Genomic DNA, 22,771 nt, shown 5'->3' with positions numbered 1-22,771 from the left:
ATGCCCTGTAAACCCTCTCAAGACTTCCTTTGAATTCCTCAGACTGAGAAAATGCAGAGAGGAAAAGTCCAAACCCTTGAGACAGCAACCAATGGCGTTCAATGGCTAGCTTCTGACTGTCATCCTTAGCAACCCCCAAGTTAGCATATGAAATCTCAACATCTGCGGCGGAGACAGAGGCAGCTTCCTTGTAGTACTTCACGTCTGCAAGCAAATGTTCCTTCTCATCCTGCCAAGCCCTCTCCTTTTGCTACAGCAACGCCCCCAGCATTCTGAAAAAGGAAAAAGGGGGTTCAAAAGAAAGGGGGAAGGAAGGGAGGGAGGAGAAGAAACATACCTCCCTCTCCAAGAGCTTCTTCTCAGTGTTAACTACCTGGCACCTAAGTTCGGTAGCAACGGTTTGGGAAGTTTTCAGCTCGCTCAATAGCCCCACGTTTTCGTCCCTCAAAGCATTAACCCGCTGCAACATGCCAGCACCCCTGAAGAAACCTTCGCAGATGGACAGACTATATTGGTCATCGAAGATTTCTGTGTCCAATGCAAAGTTCATAAACCTGTGTGAATGGGGGGAGGGCATGAGCCATAAAATTCCGAGCAACCTCGGGAGTATCAATAACTGTGGAGGGGGTTATCCTCCATCTGGGAATATATGCAGCGGGGAGCCCTTCAGCAAACAAGGGCGCCAGAGGGGAACGAGGGCGAAAGCATTCCGACAACTTAAATTTGCTTTGGCCGGTAGCTTGGACAGGAGAAACTTCAGCAACAGGATCAGTAGAAGCAGCACTAACTTCCGGAGCTTTACCTTTCGCCCGGGACGAGGTAGGAGCTATGGGAATCACAATGGGAGCTCTAGAACTCCCCTGCATCATATAAAAAAACAACATATAGTCAGGAAGGGGAGAAATGGGAAAAACTGAAGTTTGCAAGAAAGAAAAAGCTAAAAAAGAAAAGCATGGTAGACTCACAAGAAAAGGATCACTAACGAGGCTAGAGGATGGCATCAAAGTCTTCAGGTGCTTGGACAAGGAACCTTTTGCATTAGTTGGGGGAACCTTAGATGCAGCCCGAGAAGGAGGCTGAGATTTTTGACTACTTGCACTACGGAGCCTTGAACGGATGCTCCTAGGCTAGGCTCTGGAACGACGGCATTGGCATCAACCACTGGATCAATCTTACACTTCCGGGACAAACATTGTAACCCCCGTCAAAATCGACCCGTTTCAAAATCCGACCCGTTTTTTTTTTAAAAAAAAAAGACGGATCCTAAACTTTAAACCTCGGAAATTTTCACGAAATAAATAATCGTTGAAAGATATCGTTAATTTATTCCATTTATAAAAAAATGGGTATTTATTTCTTTTAATTTAACTAATTAAATTAGTTAGTATGATTCTTTCTTATAAAAAAAATATAATAATAATAATCTAGTTGGTCCCGTTAACATAAGTTAAGGGGTTAAGTTGTAACGTTTTAAAACTTTTTATATAAACTAGTTAGATTTAAATTAATATTTTTTTTTGTTTAAATTTAAATTAGTTATACACTAACACAGTTAATATAAGGCAGTTAGATCAGTTAGTTTAGTTAATGAAACTTTAGAGGCCAACTTGTAAAGAATGAAAAACCTAAGAGACTAATATTGTCATTTTACCTAAACTTCAATTTCTTCTATTCTTTCATTTTGTTTGCCGCTAAACAGTTACAGCGAGCAACAACTTTACTTCCCTTCTTTTGATTTTTTTTTTTGATGGATTGTTATATAACGCGTTTCCAAAATTTATAATTCAATCAAGAACGTAGACTATATACGACCCGAAAACAAGACCTTTTTCTTTTTACGGAAACTTCGATCCTTTCCTTTTCCGACTCGCCAATCACTTCCGTTTGACCGAGAATTTCCATGTTATCGTCGGGTTACCATCTCGACCGAACGGTTACCATTTACACCGAACTTACCATGTTTCACCACCAATCACCCCCAACTTCCATTTCGACATTCAATCACCATAAAACTTCCAAAAACCCGCAACCCATTCGGCCCTATAAGTACCGGGGCATTTCCGAAGCCTTCATCATCATCTCGACAACCTTACACCATTGCCGGAGATAGTTACGCGAAACCGGAGTAACGCCGGAGTTCCGCAACATCACCGGACTTCGCCGGATAACCCGAAGCCAACCGGAGTCAAGACGAAGCTCGGAGACGTCGTCGAACCCAATCGGAACTCGTGTTTTCTCACGTATTCGGTATACACTTTCTTATCCCTTTTGTTCCGCAATTAATCTTTGATTGGAAGTTTATCTATTTATATATATATTTTTTTTGATTTAAGAGTTAGTCATCAACTTAGCAGAATGTTAGCAACAATTCTGCTGTTCGTATGTTCTTTTGTTGAAGAAAGAATTCTAATAACTCTAATATATATGAAATAGGTATATTTTATATCTCTATTACAATTATTAAACAACGACTTTTTAGTTTGTACTCCATTTTTTTTTCAAAAAGGTGAAATGATTCATATGTGGTTATGCATGCATACCATTTAAGTTACTACTCTTTGTTTTACACATGTAATATGTGATTTTTTTTATTTCAAAATCATTTGTAGGCAACTTAAAGAAACAAAGAATGTGATAAGTGTGATCACTTTTACATTGCTGATGTTTTTTTACAAGAACAAACAGAAGTGGATCTGTGTTCAGTAGGGTTTTGACCCCTTTTTTTTATTTATTTTAGAGTTTTATTTGTTAAGTTTATGATTATTCTTAAAACCCATAACAACCCTTATATATTAAACAACTTTCTTTCTTTATTTATTTTTTTCACAATTCTTTTCAATTATAGTTAAACATTACTTTTTAAATTCTTTTCTTAATAAAACCGTTAAACTTAAACCAAAATAATTAACAATTAATTATAATGCCTTTTATTTACTTTAAAAAGGATTAACAATAAAATAATAATAAATTATAATATCCAATTAATCTACTCGTAAACCTTAATATTTGGAATCTTATTTAACGAGTTCGTACACGTATTTCATATCTAGGTTAATCACTTTTGTTCATCCTTTTGAATTCTCCATTCTTATTCGCGCGTTACATACAAGAAGCGCAACGCACTCTAAGGTGAGTATACATGACCCATTTTCTATTTTCCACTTTTGGGTGCAATATGTATTCTATATCAAACATCACAATCACATCAAACATTTTGCGCACACTCTATCCTTACCCTATGTGATACATTTTAATCATGTTAGACATGTTATGCTAATGTAAACATTGATGACTATGTGTTCATTAACTTCGTATAAGCCTCCCCTAACAATGGTAGCGCTATAGGTTGAGAAACGCCCCTCCCGTTATATTAACGGGTATTGTTAGGTTAATCTATGTTAAAACCACCCATACTCTTTTGGGTAGGCACGTTAATTGCGTTAAACTTTGGTTTGGACACATAGAGTAACATCGTTTCGAGTATATACTGTCAATATGATATTGTATTTCACATTTGGATATGAGCAACATTTTAAACACGTATTATGCTATGTATGAAAACTTGTATACTCGCCAACATGCTTTTGTTGACTTTATTTTAATACATATTGCAGGTTGAATGTTCAAGAATCAAGAAACAAGCTAGGATGGCATTAGAAACCCATTTTAGCATTTTAGTTAATGATTGAATTTATGTTTGTTTATTTGAGTCAATGTACCTTACTTTAGAATTTAATAAAATGATTTAATTCATATTGTCACATTTAGTGTTATGTTGTTTTGAGCAATTTGCTCGCCTCATCCCGATGTTTCCGCCATCGGTTGGGGTGTGACAGATTGGTATCAGAGCCATAACTATAGGGAATTAGGTAGGATTGCCATACTTTTCCCTAGTCTATAGTAGGAGTACTCTGATACCAGATTGGTATCAGAGCCATAACTATAGGGAATTAGGAATGCCTTGCCTAGTCTATAGTTTAGGAGCTTATTCACTATGTGTTGCTTAAAACAACTTTCTTTCTATCTTATTTGCTTCCCTCTACTTTCTTTTGGACTCTTAATATACACGCCTTTCCTAAGGCTAACACAATACACACTTGGAGGCTTTGAAGACACTCATGTAACTCAATCGAAAAGATTCATTAAGATAGGGGTGATTCCCACACTTGGTGATGATTTTCACTCAGCTATACTTTGATTTTTGCTCGAAATCTACCCTCAAGTTAGGAGTGATATCCAAACCTTGATGGGAGTTTTCCATTTCATACTCTAGTGGACCCTTATCTTATGATAAGTACCAACCACATTAGGGTACGATGTTATCAAGTTAGAGGTGATACTCGCATCTTGTTAACTAGTCCCACTCCTCGATTTTCGCTCTCGCCAAAGTTTCGATTTTCCCAATCGATTAAGGTCGTTTCACACCCTGGCTTTTGCGGAAGCGTGGGTTTATTTGTTGTGACTTCTTAATACCATAGCAACAATCATAACAATGTTATATGAAAATAAAACACATGATAGTCATCCATTCATTAAGTTTTGAACATTACCACAACATCCTTGTTTTAAAAGTCGACACATAAAACAAAATACAACCATGACATAATTAAAACATGTTCACTTGACACAACAAAAGACTTGAATAAAAACATGGTTTAAGACTTGTAACCCGTCTAGGCAAGGGTCACACTTCCTAAACCTGGATGACATCATTATTCCTTACGCAACTTGACACGATTGCACACTTTGCCAGATCCACTAATTTCCTGAAATACATGTAGTTTGAAAAATCAACAAAAGTTGAGCGAGTTCATGTAAAAGTGAGTATGTAAAAACCTTTCATGTATTGAATAAAAGTCTCTGGTATGTAGCAATAAGGAAAAAAGAGACAGTCACCTAGCAAAGCCACTAGTATGTGTGAAAAGGTGCAGGAAGACTCAAACCTAGCAAATTTGTTACCGGGCTTCGGCTGTAAGACACAGTCACCTCTATGGGCCGCCCCGACCTCACGGGTGTGGTCTCGCTACACCCAAATAGATCTATCACTCTTGTGTCCCTCGGTCCTAACAACGAGGATTGATGGCCTTAAGCGTTGAACCCACCCCTCACATGATCTAACCATACCATGTAAATAAATGTTTGTAATAATTGTCGCATGTATTTCACCCCCGAAGTATAAAACTGAAAACAGTAAAGAGAAAAGGGGGACATGAACTCATAGAAGTGCGTATCCTGTAACGTCAACCTCAAACTCGATCTGCTGCGTGACGACCTACACGTACTAATGTCTATTAGACGAACGGGCCGTGCCTTGGCTTAGGGTTTAGTGTTTCGAGTTGCGTTACTTTGATATTATACTTGTTAAAATAATAATAATTATTTTAACTTAACTTTTGTTTTTAGGAAAAATAGTTAGGCAACTATTTCATATCCACACTTCTTAATCATTTTATATGTGCGTTTCCTTCTCAAGGATGGGGGTATTTATACATGTACCTTTGTAATTCCGAAAAATATATTTTAAGTCTCACAAAGAAAAATATATTTAAATTATTTGTCTAAAACGTCTTAATTCAAAATATATATATATTTGTCCCAAAAATATTATATTTTACTTCATAAATTTTCCAAAATAATATTTTACCAAAATATATACGTGTGAAAGTATTTTTCTGAAATATTACATAAGTAACGTTTTAGCGTTTCGTATTGCAATTATAAATGCGTAACTTAAATATTTATTTCGTGAGAGTTTTGGTATTATTTTGGAGTCGAAATTTTATGGTATATAGTAGTTATATTATTTTATCCTAAAAATAATATATCTAGTTCACATAATAAACAAATAATCACACAAGAGTTTTAGTATAAAATATATATTCTACATATATATTTATCAAATTTTATTTACGAAAATCAACCTCCGGCACTTAGTATTTTTGTAATAAAAATCATGGCGAAGTTTATTATGAAAACAGGGTTAAAAATATATTTGTAAACACTTACTAGAAAAATATTTTCTAAGTGTTGAAATTTTAGAAAAATTTCGCCAGAGTTTCCTTTGTAAACGGAGGTGTCCATGCTTACTAGCATATCATTTTCTTTTGTAAAATCATTCAATCAATTATCAATCATCAACATACAACCTTTATTTATCAAACTTTGTCAAAAATAAGCATAAACCATAAACTCATGAACTAATATTTATGAATACATGTAGTAACTTACTAGCACACTTAGTAAGTCTTGTTACCTTTAAAAATGTGATTAGTTTCTTTAAAACTTCATTTTTAAAAAGTTTGATTATTCACAACTTCTAGTTATATTTTCTAAAAATATTTCTTTATGAAATTTTCTTATTACACAAGTGTTTCTACACTTGTTTATCCACTAAAAATGTGTTTAGTTTATGTAAGATCCAAGTTTTAACAAAACTCATACTTTTCAGTTGGTTCTTTCGAAAAACCACTCATGGATCTTTAGATCTACAAGATTATAACTCATTTTGATCTTTATTTTTCAAGAAAACCTTTATTTATTCAAGTTCATAGTTTATGTGTGGATGATTCCCTCATCCTACACATCTCTAACTTTCACATCTTGCTAGTTCATGTTTTTAAGCATGATCTAGCAAGTCCATATGATGATCCATATCATTTTTACTAACAAACAACAATCATAACAACACAAGAATAACATGATTTCTTCATCATTATAACACTACTTCATCACTAGTTAGCTTATGTTAAGACTTTGTTTAAGGTTCTATAGAGTTCTTATCTTTTCATCATTCCTTTAACTATTAACCATCAAAAATATGAAGAGGATGAAGATCTAAGACACTTACCACTAGCACAAGGTTAGGGGAGTTCAAGAGTGTAAAAGTGGTGGTTAAAAGAAGATGAAAGAGGTCCTTGAGCTTCCGAACACACCAACCTTGCGTGTATGGTCTCTAGCACCTTTGGATGTCCTTAGATTGCTTGGAATGGAACTTGATGATGGTGATGGTGGTGTGTGTGGTTCTCGGCCGAACAAGGAGGAGAAGGGAGAGAGTTTTGAGAGTTGAAATGTGAAGAATGAGTATGTTAGTTCAAGCCCCATGGTTTATCTTATAATCTCCAACATTCTTTAATCCATTAGTTAATATGTTTCTTTATCCCTCAACACAATCCATTATAATAATCAAGAAAATCATGGGGGTGTCCCCACTCCCATAACCGGTTTCGAGGGGGGGGGTATAGGGTTGGGTTGGGTTGCAACTTATAGTTAGTGATTTAGTTACTAATCTAGTTTGAATTCAAGTGTGTAGTTAGTGTCTTTTGTGTGTTATTAATTATATAGTGTGTTAGGGTGTTCGGGGACCCTAACTAGCTCAGAAAAATAAAAACAATGTGTTTGGAAATATTTTTGTGTTTCGGGTAATGTCCGGTTGTTCGGTTGGATGTTCTTCCGTTAAAGTGCTTAATTAATCTTTAAAGTGTCTTTTATAATACTTTTAGTGACACATTTAATTCTCAACACTTTGGAAAGTATCTAGGACTATTTTGCCAAGTTTTTGCACCTTACTAGCACAGTTAAATACTTTTAGTCGCTCAGGGGTTTTAAAGAAACCCACTGACAAAGGCGGTAACCGTCTAATCAGGATTTTAAAAACCAACTTTTGATCTGAGGCACGTGTACAATAACTGAAAGCCCCAACCGTTGGATCAAGAAAGCTTTATCGGTGCGAAGATTTGATGGGAATCGCCATCATCAAGAGGCCCCACCTCTACAGTTGAGAAGCCGCTGTACTACAACTCAAGCCCACATGCCTCGGGTCCTGTGACCTGGGGCTAGAGATGACGTGACGACGAGGCCCATTTGACATCCAATTGTCTCGTCTTGGGCTCCGATTTTGCTGGGGCTCATCACCCGCCCCAAAGGCGGTTTCTGACTCTTTAAGTGGGCTGGGAGAATAGGCGGGAAAAGGGGATGTCTCATCTCTCTCAGACAGCACTAATTGCCTGTAGGCAATATGAGATCATCGCAGGAAACAGTACAACAAGGCAGCTGGCCTCATTAATTATCAGAGCATCGGACCGTTGGGGATCAGACACGTGTCTGAGTCTCCCAAAGGTCCAAAGAAACCGTTAGATGAGACTAGGGGCTCTTTCCAATGAGATAAGCCAACTTCTTTATATATAAGGAAGGTTCAACATTGTTTAAGGTAAGCATTGAATACTCATTCTCATTGAATACACACACGGATCATTTACTCTAAACATTCCTTTGGATCACATTTAAGGCTCCGAGCCTAGAGTTCACACCAACGAGGATATTTCGGTAATCTTATACTCGTCGGAATTGGCTCTTCATTCTCCGACATGGTACTTATTCTCACGCCGGAGCTTGGTCACAGATTCCCCCTTCGGGGTCCTCCGTGGCGAGGCTAACGGTGTTCTTTTTTGTAGGAAGACGACATCAATCCATTGCAGCATTGACGAGCCTCGTTGACTTTCCACCGGAATTCAGGGGCTCGACATATACCATGTTCAAACGTTCTACGTAACTATCCAAACCCATATTGTTGAATCAACATCGATAACTAATGTTATACAATCTAATTAAATAGTAACACTTAGTTTTTATATTCGTAAAAAGAAAATTTATATAATAACAAAGGATGAAATGCCTTATGAACAGTGTCCATCTCCGGGTTTTACATAACCAACATCTGTTGGTCTTCCTCATTTTCAAAACACCAATATATGAGTGGGCATGTGTACTCTGCAAGTGTTCTATTTTTTCTTTACTTCTTTTTTTGACCTCTTGCCGGAAAACCACAACCACACAACTACCGCCAATGTTGGTTGAGAGAGGGGGAGATAGGAGTGAAGTAGAGAGAGAAAAAGAGCAACATAGGCGGTGGCTAGGGTTTAGCCGCTAGGCGAAGGAGAGGAGACGGGTCTGTCTTCAAAGAAATAGAGGTAAAGTGTGACGGTGGCGGTGGTGAGAAAAGATGAACCAACATCAGTGGTTGGTGTTGTGCTCAGACAACTGTCCACCACACCAACGGGTACTAGGGCAGAACAATAGAGAAGTTGCAGATTTGATGGAGCGATGGTGGTTGGTTCCGGCCGCCGGATCTGGTTTAGACAATTTTTGTTGGTTCTGGAGGGGATGGTGTTGTTTGTTGTCGGAGGAGATAACCGGTCCTGGTCAGAGTAGATGGTGGCAGTCGTGGTCTGCATATGAAGTTAGTAACAAATAGAAGATGGGTGGGTTTGGTTGAGAGAGATAAAAGTGGGGGAATAAATTGAAAAACAATGTAAAATTGTAAAGCTTCCCTGATTGAAATGTTTGAGATCTTTGTTACACTATTGGTGAAGATATTGGATTTTTCGTTGAATACAACGTGGAATCCGACCGAACATAGGTATCGGCATTGGTGATATCAGAACAGTTACTAATATTCATTTTTATGGTCTTGGTCAATTTAAAAAATGTGTCCTCATATCCTTACGCCTTGCTTACTTTTATTTATGTTTTCAATCTACCGTGAGCATGACTAATTATCCGGTACTAATTTACTTTGCTACCTCTAAACGTTAATGATTATCATATGGTCCGTGAACTATCGTCATTGCTACGCTTTTTACACATGTTGGATCTTCGCCGCAAAGCGAGGTTCGGAAACCAACTAGTTGATGCATAAATTATGTACGTACATACATGAAAAGAATAAATGCTAAGTTAAAAATAAAATAAATCGAAGTTCATAAAAACAAACGAAATGGAAAAAAACAAGAAAAGAAAAAGAAAGGTCACTCCAATCTGTCCCTGTTATTTCTTTGAGAAAGGAAGGGAAGAAAAAATATATTATTTGAAGAAGGGTTTAACGTTAACTATTTGCTAAGATTGTGGGGTGTGGAAGAGGGCAAGTACTTGGAGAATGCTTCTCTACGTCATGCCACGTCAACATTCAAGAAGAATGCCCCTCTAAGGATGGACTAAGGGAAATAGAGGATGTGCCTCCCCTTATTTATTTATTTATATTTTAATTTTGGCAAATTAAATATGCAATATATATATATATATATATAACTAAAATGAATTTAAACTCTAAAATAAATATTAATTCCTACATTACACTAAAAAAACTACCTAAACTTAAAAAAAATAAAAAAAACTACTAATCTTCATCTAGCATGTTGTCATTGGGTTCGTTTTGTGCGTTGTTCAAAATGTATTCCACAAAGTCCGCTTGAAGGTTTTGTTGTGTGTACTCGTTACGTTGGGAGAATCTATTTAAATCTTGTTGTTCTACACTTACTGGATTAGAATTCCCGTTAGTCACATTTTCGTTGTACTCACAAATCGCTCTATCTTCGTCTTTGATGATCATATTATGCAGCAAGATACAAGTATACATATAGTATCGCAACTTTTGTGGTGTAAAGGCGCGTGCTGGATATTCAACGATATGCCATTTTTTGTAAACCCCCAAAACACTGTTCAATGTCTTTTCTCGCCGCCTCTTGAAACTTGGCAAATTTCTTTCTTTTATCGTTTGTCGGGTGCGGAATAGTTTTAACGATTATAGAGTACGCTGGGTATCCGCTGGGTATATTCCATCCGCAAGGTAGTAACCGCGCCTGTATTCCACCCTTGAAACCGTAAAACTGGTGTCTGGACCAGTTCCTGCTATTACATCGTTAAAGATCTCTGATTGGTAGATGACGTTAAGGTTGTTAAGTGAACCAGGCAAACCAAAAAAAAGCATGCCAAATCCAGAGATCCTGTGACGCAACAGCCTCTAGTATTATAGTTTGGTGACCATGATCACCCCGAGTATATTGACCTCGCCATGCAGTAGGGCAGTTCTGCCACGGCTAGTTCATACAATCAATGTTTCCGAGCATTCCTGGAAAACCATGCCTTTCTTCTTGCGCTTGATATAATTTTTGGACGTCATTTGCGTTTGGTTTCCGCAGATATTTCTTGCTATATAGCTTCACCATCCATTCGCAAAACTTGTGCAAACATTCTCGTGAAGTTCTTTCTGACATCCTTAAATACTCGTCCAACGAATCGGTTGTCGTACCGTATGCCAGTTGGCGAATGGCGGCCGTACATTTATGTAAAGTCGTGAATCCCCTATGGCCTCTAGCGTCGTATCGAAGTGTGAAAAACGGATCAGACCGCGCCAAGTCGTCTGCTATACGTAAGAACAGTCGACGAATCATTCGAAACCGATGTTTAAATATCTCGGCCATGTACACAAGTTCGTCGGCAAAATAGTAGGCCATTAATCTATCATGGGCACCTAAATGTTAATACCGAAAAATAAATTACATACATTATTAACACCGGAAAAAAATAAATATATTATTTTCACTAAAAAATAAAGATAACCTTCTCGGTCTCGGTTTAAGGCGGTTGCCCTAGTTCGTGGTTGTGACGACGTTTAGTCCTCTTCCTCCATGATCATATGTGCTGTCAGCATTAGGGCGTTCACAAAAAACAAATCGCCCTCACCCGAAGATGACGAACATCACAATGAAGAAGAAGACATGCCTAAAACTCTATAAAAATTATGGTGGTGTATAAAAAAAGTGAGAGAGATTGAAAAGATTTGGGTTAAAATGGGGGAATAAAGGGTATATATTTACAAAGTGGGAAAAAAAGAATTTTTTTTTTTTAAAACAAGCCGTTATAATGGCTCTTTTTGTTTGAAAGTGGCCCAGCTTGAACGTCAAGGGGAGGACGATCACGACGTCGACGAAGCTAGGGAAACGGTGTTCCGGGGCAACGCCGCTCCTCGACGGGGCTTGGACCTCCCCCATACCGAGTGGTCTAAGATACGCCACATGTTTTTTGTACTTTCTTTTTCTTTCTAGGTTATTTGGGATTGAGTTTAAAAATAATTTATTGACTTATTGGTTTTTATAAAAAACAATAAGTTAAAAAAAAAGTGTTTAATACTGATAAAAATGTTTTTTATTTTGGTTTTTTGAGAAGGAGTGAAAAGTTGTTTTTCAAAGTTCAAAAATCCTGGCTTTTTAAGTGTTTTTTTTTTAACATTTTGAATATAAAATTACAAATTTAACCTTATCTTTTAAAATAACAACTAAACATGGAAACTTATCATATCTTTTTTGATCATTTTTACTATTTTTCACCACAAGCTAATCCAAACAATTTTTAAACACTCATTCACAAATCTTGAATCTACCATCTCCCGCCTCTCCTCCCCCGCCCCTAGCGCATAGGAATTCCAATCGCTCCTCCTTTCTTTTTCACTGCACCTCTTTCTCATGGTATCGCTCCCGCTGACTCTCAACATTATTTTGTCAACATCAACTATTTCTAGCCCCTCAACTTTGGTGAGAACATATTTAATCCCTCAACTTTAATTACATTTCCTTCTTTCAATTTTCATTATTTACCTTACACTTTGTTATACTTACCTTTTTGTCGTTTCTTTTTAGTTTTTTTTTTTCAACATAATATTTGTATAAATTATGTATGTACCGTCGTATATGGGTTATTTTTTTACTTTCTGAACCCGCTACGGGCATTTGTTTTTCTAGTTATAACGAGTGCTAATACTATAACTATTTGAACTGATAACTTTTTCGTGACTTTCGAATATACTACTTTCGAATATACTATTGTGATGTGGTTTTTTTTATTATCACCTAAAATACCCCCTTATGATTTGCTTATTTTTATCTACGTTTCAAACTCGCAGCAAAGCGCAGATGGTAACCCACTAGTTAGGATAAAAACAAAGCATATCAGAGATAAGTGGGAGTCGAACCTAGGCCACGTGCGAGTGACATTAGAGCTTAAACATCAGCCCATGATCCATTTCTCTTTTATCTCCGGCTCAATAGTGTGTGTGTATAGGAAGAAAACTCACTTGAGTTTAAAAAAAAAAACTCAAAAAAAAGCTATGTAACATTTTATTTTCTAAAAAACAGGGAATGTAACATACATGTATTTGAACATTTTTATAAGAAAATGTAAAAAGCGTCGACTATTTTTTATAAATATTTGTATAAATTCCGTATGTATTGTCGTATGTTGCATTTTTTAGACATATATATTATGTAACATTTAATTTTTAACATTAAAAAAGCTACTCGGTGCAATGTTCAAATATATGTATCTTACATTCTCTGTTTTTTTAGAAAAAAATAAAAACGTTATAAAGGGTTTTTACAAGGGTTTCTTGAGTTTTTTCAACTCAAATGGGTTTTCATTTTATCCTTCCCTATATATATACACACACTAGAAGGGTGCTCGCGCGATGCCGCAATGAAGTACAGACACTACTAGGGTGTGAATTGTTTTATTGCTTTGGTTACTATCATCAACCGAATTTGAAGTAATCGGTTAGTTATTTTATTAACCAATTGGTTTTCGATTAATCTGTTCGGTTTATCCGGTTAGATTGATGGTTTCTGGTTTGATTCGTTTAATTTCAGTTAATAGCCAAAACTAGACTCGGGTTAAAACTTTTGCTTAGAAATACATGAAATTGAGTTATAAGTATATGAAATGGATGTATAAGTATATAAAATGGAGTCATAAAATGTGAAATACACGAATTAAATGTATAAAAGTTGGAAATATATGAAAATATGAATGGTTCGATTCAATTCGGCTCGATAAATTTTGGTTAAACGAGGGTACAAAAAAATGATAAGCGGTTTTGGTTAATCGGTTTTTAGTTAATCAATTTTTGTTTCGTTTGTCTTTATTTCGGTTAACGGTAAAGTTATTGATCACCTTAGACCCTATAAATCATGTAACATATCAAATTTTAAATTAAAAAACCTATAGCCATACTATATATTAAAACACATCATTAGCTACAAGAAACTTTTTATCTTTTGTTTTTAGCCACACTTTTTTTTACCACTAAACTAACATGTTTGCTTTGGTCTCAGTTTTGCTTTTAATTACAATAATGTCATCTACGCTCGTATATTTAACATTTCTTTTTTCTGGTATTTATGTAATTTACTCAATTTTTTGTGGCATATGTAACCATCCTAGAAGATATTTTTTTTTTTTTATGTTTTGACCACCAAGATCTTGGTTCTTACACGTCATTAGCTACAAGAAACATTTATATTTTGTTTTTAGCCACACTTTTTTATACTTTTTTTGTTTTACCACTAAACTAACATGTTTGCTTTGGTCTAAATTTTGCTTTTAATTACAATAATGTAATCTACGTTCCCATTTCTTTTCTATGGCATTTATGTAATTTACTCAATTTTGTAACCATGCTACAAGACTTTTTTTTTGTACATTTAGGCTTTTTTATGTGAGAATCGTTTTTTTGTGTCTTTGCATGCATTTCAAAGAGAAAAACATGATTATATTTGTTTGTTATGGTCTGATTTCGTAAGATCTAATCTTATTTAGATAGTGATTATTAGTTCTACTTATAACGTTTCTACAATATATTCACGATGGTCCAAAAGTTTGGCAATGTTATGGTAAATTGTTACTAAATTTTTATCTCTAATCAAACTCTTTATTGTGATGTGATGATAGCATGGTCATTTTTTTATCTTCTTGCAAAAAGGCCTCCAGATGGTGTGTATACACATAAATTCAAAGTATCATTATTTGTTAAACCACGTATAAATGTGAGGTCTAACCTAGTATATTATGTACTCAATTACAAGTTCAAGGCACTAGTGAACTTTTATTGATTTTAAACATGGCCAGAAAATTTCTCATTGAGTAAAATTCAATTTGTGACCCTGTGGTTGATTAGCGATGTTAAGATGAGTCCCTGAAATGAATTTTTCGCTACATGAGTCCCTGCCCTATAAAAAGTGCTACACGTTGAAGCCTTGTGTTAAGAATCCGTTAGTTTGATCGTTAAGTTAAGGATTATTTTCTTCCAATGCATCTCCTCAATCTTTCCCTTCCACCTACCAGAACCCATCATCCTTCTCACCTGCGCCCCTTCTTGCTGCACCCATCTCGTATCCATAAAGCTAGACTGATGCAACTATCTTCTCTGGAAATCGCAGTTTGAACCTATACTCATCAGTAATGATTTAATGGGCTATGTGTAGGGGACCTTCCCATGTTCCCCTCAATTCATCAGTGATGCCGAAGGAAGGGCTCATCTCAACCCCGCTTATAGTGCTTGGGTGAGAACGGATCAAAGTGTTCGCTCTTGGTTGAACGCGACACTCTCAGTGGACATGTTGACGGGTCTACAATAGAATATGAAAACAAAACATATATGGATGTTTGGATGGCTTTAGAGCAAAGATTTTTTTATCAGTCCACGGCTAAAGAAATGAAATTGAAGTTCGATATTCAGAATAACAGGAAAGGTAACAAGCCTATGGATGCCTATTTACGGGAACTGAAGTCTATGGTTGATGCCTTGGCTGCTATCAACTCTCTTCTATGTCCCCAAAGTAGTTTTCACTACAAAGCCCTTTGAATATGAAGCTTTTGTTACAACCATCTCCGACTCTAAGACTGTTCCATCGTTTGAGGAGCTGCGGACTAAGGTCCTTAACCAAGAATCGCGTCTTCATCGCATACAAGCTGCACAACACAGTGAGCAGCAATCAGCCTTTGTGTCTCAGACTTCAGCTGCTTCTGATAATCGTTCCTCTCGCTCCAACTACAATGGAGCTCGCAACAACAATGGGCGAAATCAACAACTGATTCTACGCATTGCTCTTCCAAGCCCTTATTCCCAAGTATATAAAAATCAACCAATCAGTCGTACTCAGTAAATCTCACAAATAGCAAAGCTATTGATAGGATCTGGGGAGGGTGGAATGTAGGCAAACCTTACCTCTATTTGTAGGATAGAGAGACTGCTTCCAGAGAGACCCACAACTCTACTCTAACAACACCCAAAACAAACAAACTAACAAACGAACATCAAACAATAAAGTATGAAAATAGTAAAACTAGCAAAAACACGAACGCAAGCAAGAGTGATGAAAGTAAATTAGAAAAATATGTGATCTAATGGGACCACACACAGGCATAAACACAAGAATACACAATGACATGCAACTGCCCTACAGGATTATCTAAGTCCCTACAACAAACCTAAGACATCTTTTTAACCCAGCCCTACAAATCCTGAACTTTAATCCTACGCCTCCACAAACTCCTATCATGGATCATATCCTCGGAGAGGTGCAACTCTAGTAAATCTTGTCTAATCCGCTCATCCCAAGTCACTTTCGGCCTGCCTCTACCCCTCCTCCCTTTCACAGTGAGCATTTCCATTGCTCTAACTGGCGTTGTCATCTGCCTTCTCTTCACATGTCCAAACCATCTTAATCTTTCCTCCTTTATTTTATCCGATATACTAGTCACTCCTAACTTTTCCTTAAAAACATCATTTCTTATTTGGTCTAACCTTGTGTTGCCACACATCCACCTAAACATCCTCATTTCCGCAACCTCCATCTTGCGTGTCTGTATCTTCTTGATGGCCAAACTGTCTGTCCCATATAACATAACCGGTCTAACTGCGACCCTATAAAATTTTTCCTTTAATTTAGTTAGAAACCTTTTTTCGCACAATACCTGAGTGGATAGTGGACCATCATTGCATGAATAATTTGATTACATATGGAGTAATAGTCTTCGGTCCCATCTTAGTAATGGGGTTACACATGGTGTAACAGTGCCCAATTCCGTTGATATTCGTTAAGAAAACCGGTTGTGTAATCATGTTATATCTCCTTTCTATTCCGACTCCTCAAAAAGTAGGCCATTTGGATTTATAGAAAATATACATTTTTTAATAAAACCCGTATGTGGTAGTGCGCACCTATCTGTGTTTATTAGCATTTAACGTTTAATTGGAGAAGTATGATTCGATGCTAGGATATTTTGACTTGATAATAACGTGCGTAGACTCGAACTACATATGAGTCAACCTATTTTCTCAAAATATATTTTCCTTTAAATTTAGGTTTCACTGCCATTCTTAAAGAGATAGCGCCCAGCTTGTTTATCATTTTTTTAAGCCACACATATCTTCCAACTATTTGTCGCATCCTCTTTTCTTAAATCTTAAATAACGAATCAATAAAGGTTCCTAGATTTCATCCAAAACAACCACTTCTCAAACTCTAGTCAACTAGATCAGCTTAGTAACTGCCAGCATGCATTTGCCAGGAATGTGGAACCTCCGGTACCTCGTCTACTTGTTACTGTTAGTCTGCTCGATCTCGTTCGTCGGTGCTCAGGGATCAGATAACACAAATTCTCCATGGAAGACATTAGCTGGTTTGACACAACCTACTTGATCTGTAATTCTTTTTTTTTTTTTTTGTACCTTGCATATTAGGTCAAGTTTGATCCCGAGTATCATGTCATGTTGTTCCAACGTAGGAAGGGCTCATGAAGTTGGTTTTTAGTGATTAAAGATTATAGAGAGGATGTATGGATTGTTTAACGGTCAATTGATATTATCTATAACTACAAAAAGCATGAGGTGAAATAGTGTCAGGCAGCACGCCTGGCATCCCCCTCATTACTCGTTTCTTTTTAGATTTAACTTTTAAACATTCACCTTTGTTAAGATACATGTTTAACCCTTTTGTTTAAAAAAAGTTTTCTTTATTTATTAACTTTGTTTATATGCGTTTTTAGCTCCCTTACTTTAACTTTGATTACGTACATGTATAGTCTCTTTACTTTTATTCTTTTAAATAATTGATTGTCGCTTTTTGTATTTTACTTTTAAACCTTTAACTTCACTAATATACGTGCATGTTTAGCCCTTCTGTTTTTTGAAAGAAAAAAAAACTTTCTTTTTATTGGTTAACTTTGTTTATATATGTGTTTACTCTCTCTGCTTTGACTGTGATAGTGTTCATGTTTAGTCACTCTACTTTTATTTCTTGGTATTTCATCTTTTAGCATTTTCCCCTGGAGCCGTAATGAAACTACCGGGAGGAATAGTGACCGTTAGCCATTGATGGACAACCGCTACTACTCTTTGACTTTAATAAAGTTACTTTAAGATTCCTAAACTTTATTAAAAAAATAATTTGACACACGTATTTTTATCTATGTCTCGACGTAAATATACGACAAACAACATGGAGGGTCCAGCAAATTATGATTTTACCCCGTTTAAATTTTACAGTTTTACTATTGGTTTTTATTTTTCTCCCAGTCAAATTATGATTTTGCCCTCAATTCAAATTTATAGTTTTGCCATTGTTTTTATTCTTTTTCCCTGTCAAATTACGATTTTGTCTCCAATGTAAAATTATAGTCATGCCATCGTTTTAGTTTTTTTTTTTTTTTACAAAACTAGAGTAGTTTTTTGTTTTAATTGGTTGACTCGGTGTAATTTTTATTCGTGTCAGGCGGCTGCCTGACACACACTCATTTGTATTTGTCCTGAAAAATTACAATTTTGCTCCCAGTTTAAAATTATAGTCTTTCCATTGTTTTAGTTTTTTTTAGCAAAAGTATGGTAGTGTTTTGTTTTAATTGGTTCACTCGATGTATTTTTTTTTGAGATCATCTTATGAGTAGTATGTACAAGTAACCGAAAGACAAACGTACATGTTACGAGAGATAAATATTCGACTTAGTGCTCCACAACGCGGACTAGGCAAAAACTAGTTCCTGTAACATTTTCAAAGGTGAATAGTTGTTATTCCATATTAGTTCACATGTTATTTTTCATATTAAGATTTTAGAGTTAATTACACAGATGGACCCTATGGTTTATAGCTAGTTTTACCTTTGGGTACTAATTTTTTTTTAACAGGTTTACGTTTTATGGTTTTAATTTTGTAACAAATTTGGGTACTACTAACATCAAAATTAGTTAATTTTATCAATATAATGACTAAAATACCCTTTCATTTTTTTTTTTTTTTATCAATGTAACATCTTTGGGTACTAACACTTAATTTTATTTAAGTTTAAATCAATTTTACAAAATCTATTTATTTTTTATTTTCATTTTTTATTAAATTTCTTATTTAACATAAAATAACTAAATACATATTACGTAAAAACATTCTTTGTCATTAAACCTTTTATTTTACTTGTAATAAAATAACTAAACAGTGTTTTTATATGTATATAAACAAAGGTATTATTATATGGATAACATATCACGTGCAAGAGAGAATTTTTGCATGAAGTGTAGGAGACAAGCTCAATCTTTGAGCTTTCAAGATCAATGGCTCAACACTAGATAATGACTTTTTATAAATATAAAGTTAAAACAATTGAAAAACAAATAGAGAAGGGATATTCTGGTCCTTTCTCACTTGAACTCTTTCCCCTTGATTTTCAAATGGCTATAACTTTTTCATACGTTAATTTTTTTTAAATTACACCGTATTAACGATCATTTCATTCTCTATAATTTGAACAACCTATTGCTATAGTTTTTTTTGAAAAAAATTACATAATTTTAAATACTCATTACGTGATTTTAAATACACAGCACACGACTACGGGATTTCGAATACCGATTATGTGATTACGTGTTTGCTATATAGTTTTCTTTAAAATAAATTTATATATATAAATCTTGCAGGAAAGCGCCCATTAGTGATTGCAAATGGAGGATTTTCAGGGCTATTTCCTGGTTCCAGTTTAAATGCCTACTTATTTGCTTTGTTTACTAGTCTACCCGATGCAGTTCTGTGGTGTGATGTACAATTAACCAAAGATAACATTGGCATTTGTTTTCCATATCTCAATCTTGAAAATTCTTCTACAATTGCTACAAAGTTTCCTAAGAGAGAAAGCACCCATAATGTCAATGGAGTATCTTTAAAAGGATATTTTCCTGTTGATTTCACTCTTGATGATCTAGCCAATGTCCAATGTAAGTTCATCACTTTTAGTTTCATAAATTTGGTCAATGTTTAGTATGGTTTATACTTAATAATAAAAGAATATTGTTTTTACAGTAACACAAGGGATCTACTCTAGAACTCCAAATTTTGATGGCTCTTACAGTATTCTTACTGTTAATAAGGTCGCGGCCACAAAACCACCTGGACTGTGGTTGAATGTCCAGCATGACGCGTTTTACACCAAACATAATTTGAGCATGAGAGGTTATGTGATGGCTGCTTCAAAAAAAGTTGTAATTAGTTATATCTCGTCACCTGAAGTGAATTTTCTAAGAAGTATTGTGAAAAGGTTCAGTCCAAGAACAACCAAACTAGTTTTTCGGTTTCTTGGAAAGAATGATATCGAGCCTACGACCAACCAAACATATGATTCTCTTTTGAAGAATCTGACGTTTATCACAACATTTGCTCAAGGAATTATTGTCCCTAAATCATACATATGGCCTGTTGGGAGTGATTTGTATTTGCAGCCGTCGACTTCTTTGGTAGAAGATGCTCATAAAGCAGGTCTAGAGGTTTTTGCTTCGGGTTTTGTAAATGATATTCCATTCGCGTATAATTACAGTTATGACCCGGTACAAGAGTATCTCCAGTTTGTTGACAATGGTGTATTTGCTGTTGATGGTGTGATTTCTGATAACCCAATAACTTCATCGGCGGCAATTGGTAACGCATTAACATTAGGTTACTTATGTTCTTGTTGCTCTTCATGATTCTAATTTTGGTGTAATCCCACAGGCTGTTTATCACACTTGGGCAATAACAAAACTCAAGGTACACAAACTGTTCTAAATATTAAATTTTAGTTGTCTTCTTGAATAGTTAATATTATTGATAATGACATCATTTTTTATTTATGATTTCTTCAGAAAAACCTTGGATTATATCATATGAAGGAACAAGTGGTGATTACCCGGGATGTACTAATTTGGCATATCAAAAGGCTGTTTCTGATGGTGCAGATATTATCGATTGTCCTGTTCAAATAACGAGTGATGGGATACCTATTTGTTTAGGATCAATAAACCTTCTTGAGAGAACAACTGTCGCCCAGTCGAGCTTTATTAATTTGACAACAAGCATTCCGGACATTCAATCTGATTCTGGAATATTCACCTTCAGTCTCACATGGGACCAGATTCAAAGCTTAAAACGTAACTAGTCTTTTATCGGTTTTGTGTTGTCCACATACCAGTTTTTTCTAATTTCCTTTTATCCTTTGTGTTTTAGCTACAATGTACACACCATATAGTACAGACTATGGTTTATTGAGAAATCCAATATTCAAAAATGCTGGCCGCTTTATGAGACTGTCTGACTTTCTGGACTTTGCTAGTAATGCTACTTCAGTTTCTGGTGTTATGATCAGCATTAAGGTGAGTCAACATAATTTCATCTAAGTATTTCATTCATATATTAGTTTATCAACTAAAACAAAAATGATACCACTTTTGTTTGAACAACTTTCCAGCATGCGTCTTACTTAGCTGTTAATAAGGGATTAAGTGTGACAGATGCGGTAATGGACGTCTTGGATAAATCTTTAATAAATAACCAGAGTACCAAGAAAGTCTTAATCGCGTCACCGGATAGTGCGGTCCTGAAACTGTTCAAGGCAAGAAGCAACAAGCATGAGCTTGTTTATGAGGTTGATGAGTTAATACGTGATGCCCTCAATTCAACAGTTGAAGAAATCAGCGAATTTGCTAATTCTGTTATCATTCAGAAGGAATCCGTGTTTACTAATAACCACGGGTTTCTTGTTGATCAAACTGATGTAGTCGCAAAGCTTCACGCTTTCAAGCTCCTTGTGTATGTACAACCTTTTAATAACGAGTTTGTTTCACAAGCATGGGACTTCTTTTCAGACCCATATGTCGAAATTAACTCATATGTTAATGAAGCTAAAATTGATGGTGTTATTACATCTTATCCAGCTACTGCTTCCAAATACAGAAGTAAGTTTAAAATCAGTACTTGTATATATTTCATATTTTCTAATTTGTTTATATAACATTTTGGTGGGATTTAGGGAACCATTGTCTAGGATTACCAGCAAATCAGACACCAGCATACATGACTCCCGCAGGACCTGGCCAATTATTCTCGCTCATGACACCTCAGCTGATACCACCGGCTGAGGCTCCTAATCCTGTTTTGGAAGATGATGACGTGGCTCAAGGACCCCTACCTTCTTCTGGAATGCCATCTCCACCATCTAGAAATGGGACAGCAGCAGCACCACGGGCTTCACCAAGCGGTCAACCACCTAAAACTGTCGCGGGTATTCTATTTTCTGTTGTGGTGGTTGTTGGAACAACTGTATTGGTGTTTTAAGGGGACAAATACGTCGTTGTTGTCTGGTGTATATATTCCTTGTTCATGTGTATGGAGTCCATGGATAATCTAGGACTACTTTGTCAATGGATGTAAGTGTATATATCACTTGTCTTTATCTGATATTTGTAAGTACCATTTTATTTGTGGTATATATGTGTATATTTCACTTGATCTTTATCAGATACTTGTTGTACCATGCTTGAGACCCAACCATTGGCGGACCCAAAGCCAGTCCAGGGTGGGCGCGCGCACCCCCAGGGAAAAAAATGTTAGTGCTAAGTTTCGTCAAAAATCTCGTCCGCACCTCTTGAAATTTTTCGTACGCACCCTTTGGAATTTTCCGACCGAACCCCTTCGATAAAAAAATGTTATCAATTTATATTTTAAGATTTTTTTTTAGTAAACTCTTGTTTTTTTTAAATATTCCCTAAATTATATAACTTTTAATACCTAAGTAACTAAACCCAAATATTCAATACTTTTACCGACTTATAATTCCTAACTAACTAGCCCACTAAGTCTTAGCCCATTAACCA

General features: G+C 35.7%; 1 protein-coding gene across 1 annotated transcript; it reads left to right on the top strand.

Moving 5' to 3' along the window:
- Window positions 1-16,985: 16,985 nt before the first annotated feature.
- LOC110922547 (glycerophosphodiester phosphodiesterase GDPDL3) lies at window positions 16,986-22,403 on the top strand. Its single transcript, XM_022166835.2, has 8 exons — window positions 16,986-17,286; window positions 19,571-19,864; window positions 19,950-20,561; window positions 20,634-20,669; window positions 20,765-21,049; window positions 21,126-21,271; window positions 21,367-21,853; window positions 21,928-22,403. Exons 1-8 carry the CDS (start codon window positions 17,163-17,165, stop codon window positions 22,230-22,232), a joined length of 2,289 nt encoding a protein of 762 aa, XP_022022527.1. The 5' UTR covers window positions 16,986-17,162; the 3' UTR covers window positions 22,233-22,403.
- Window positions 22,404-22,771: the final 368 nt, after the last annotated feature.

This window comes from Helianthus annuus, chromosome 11 (genome assembly GCF_002127325.2).
Source record: "Helianthus annuus cultivar XRQ/B chromosome 11, HanXRQr2.0-SUNRISE, whole genome shotgun sequence".
NCBI classification, from domain to species: domain Eukaryota; kingdom Viridiplantae; phylum Streptophyta; class Magnoliopsida; order Asterales; family Asteraceae; genus Helianthus; species Helianthus annuus.
Note: the sequence above shows the minus strand (reverse complement) of the source record. Positions and strands in the feature narration are given on the sequence as shown.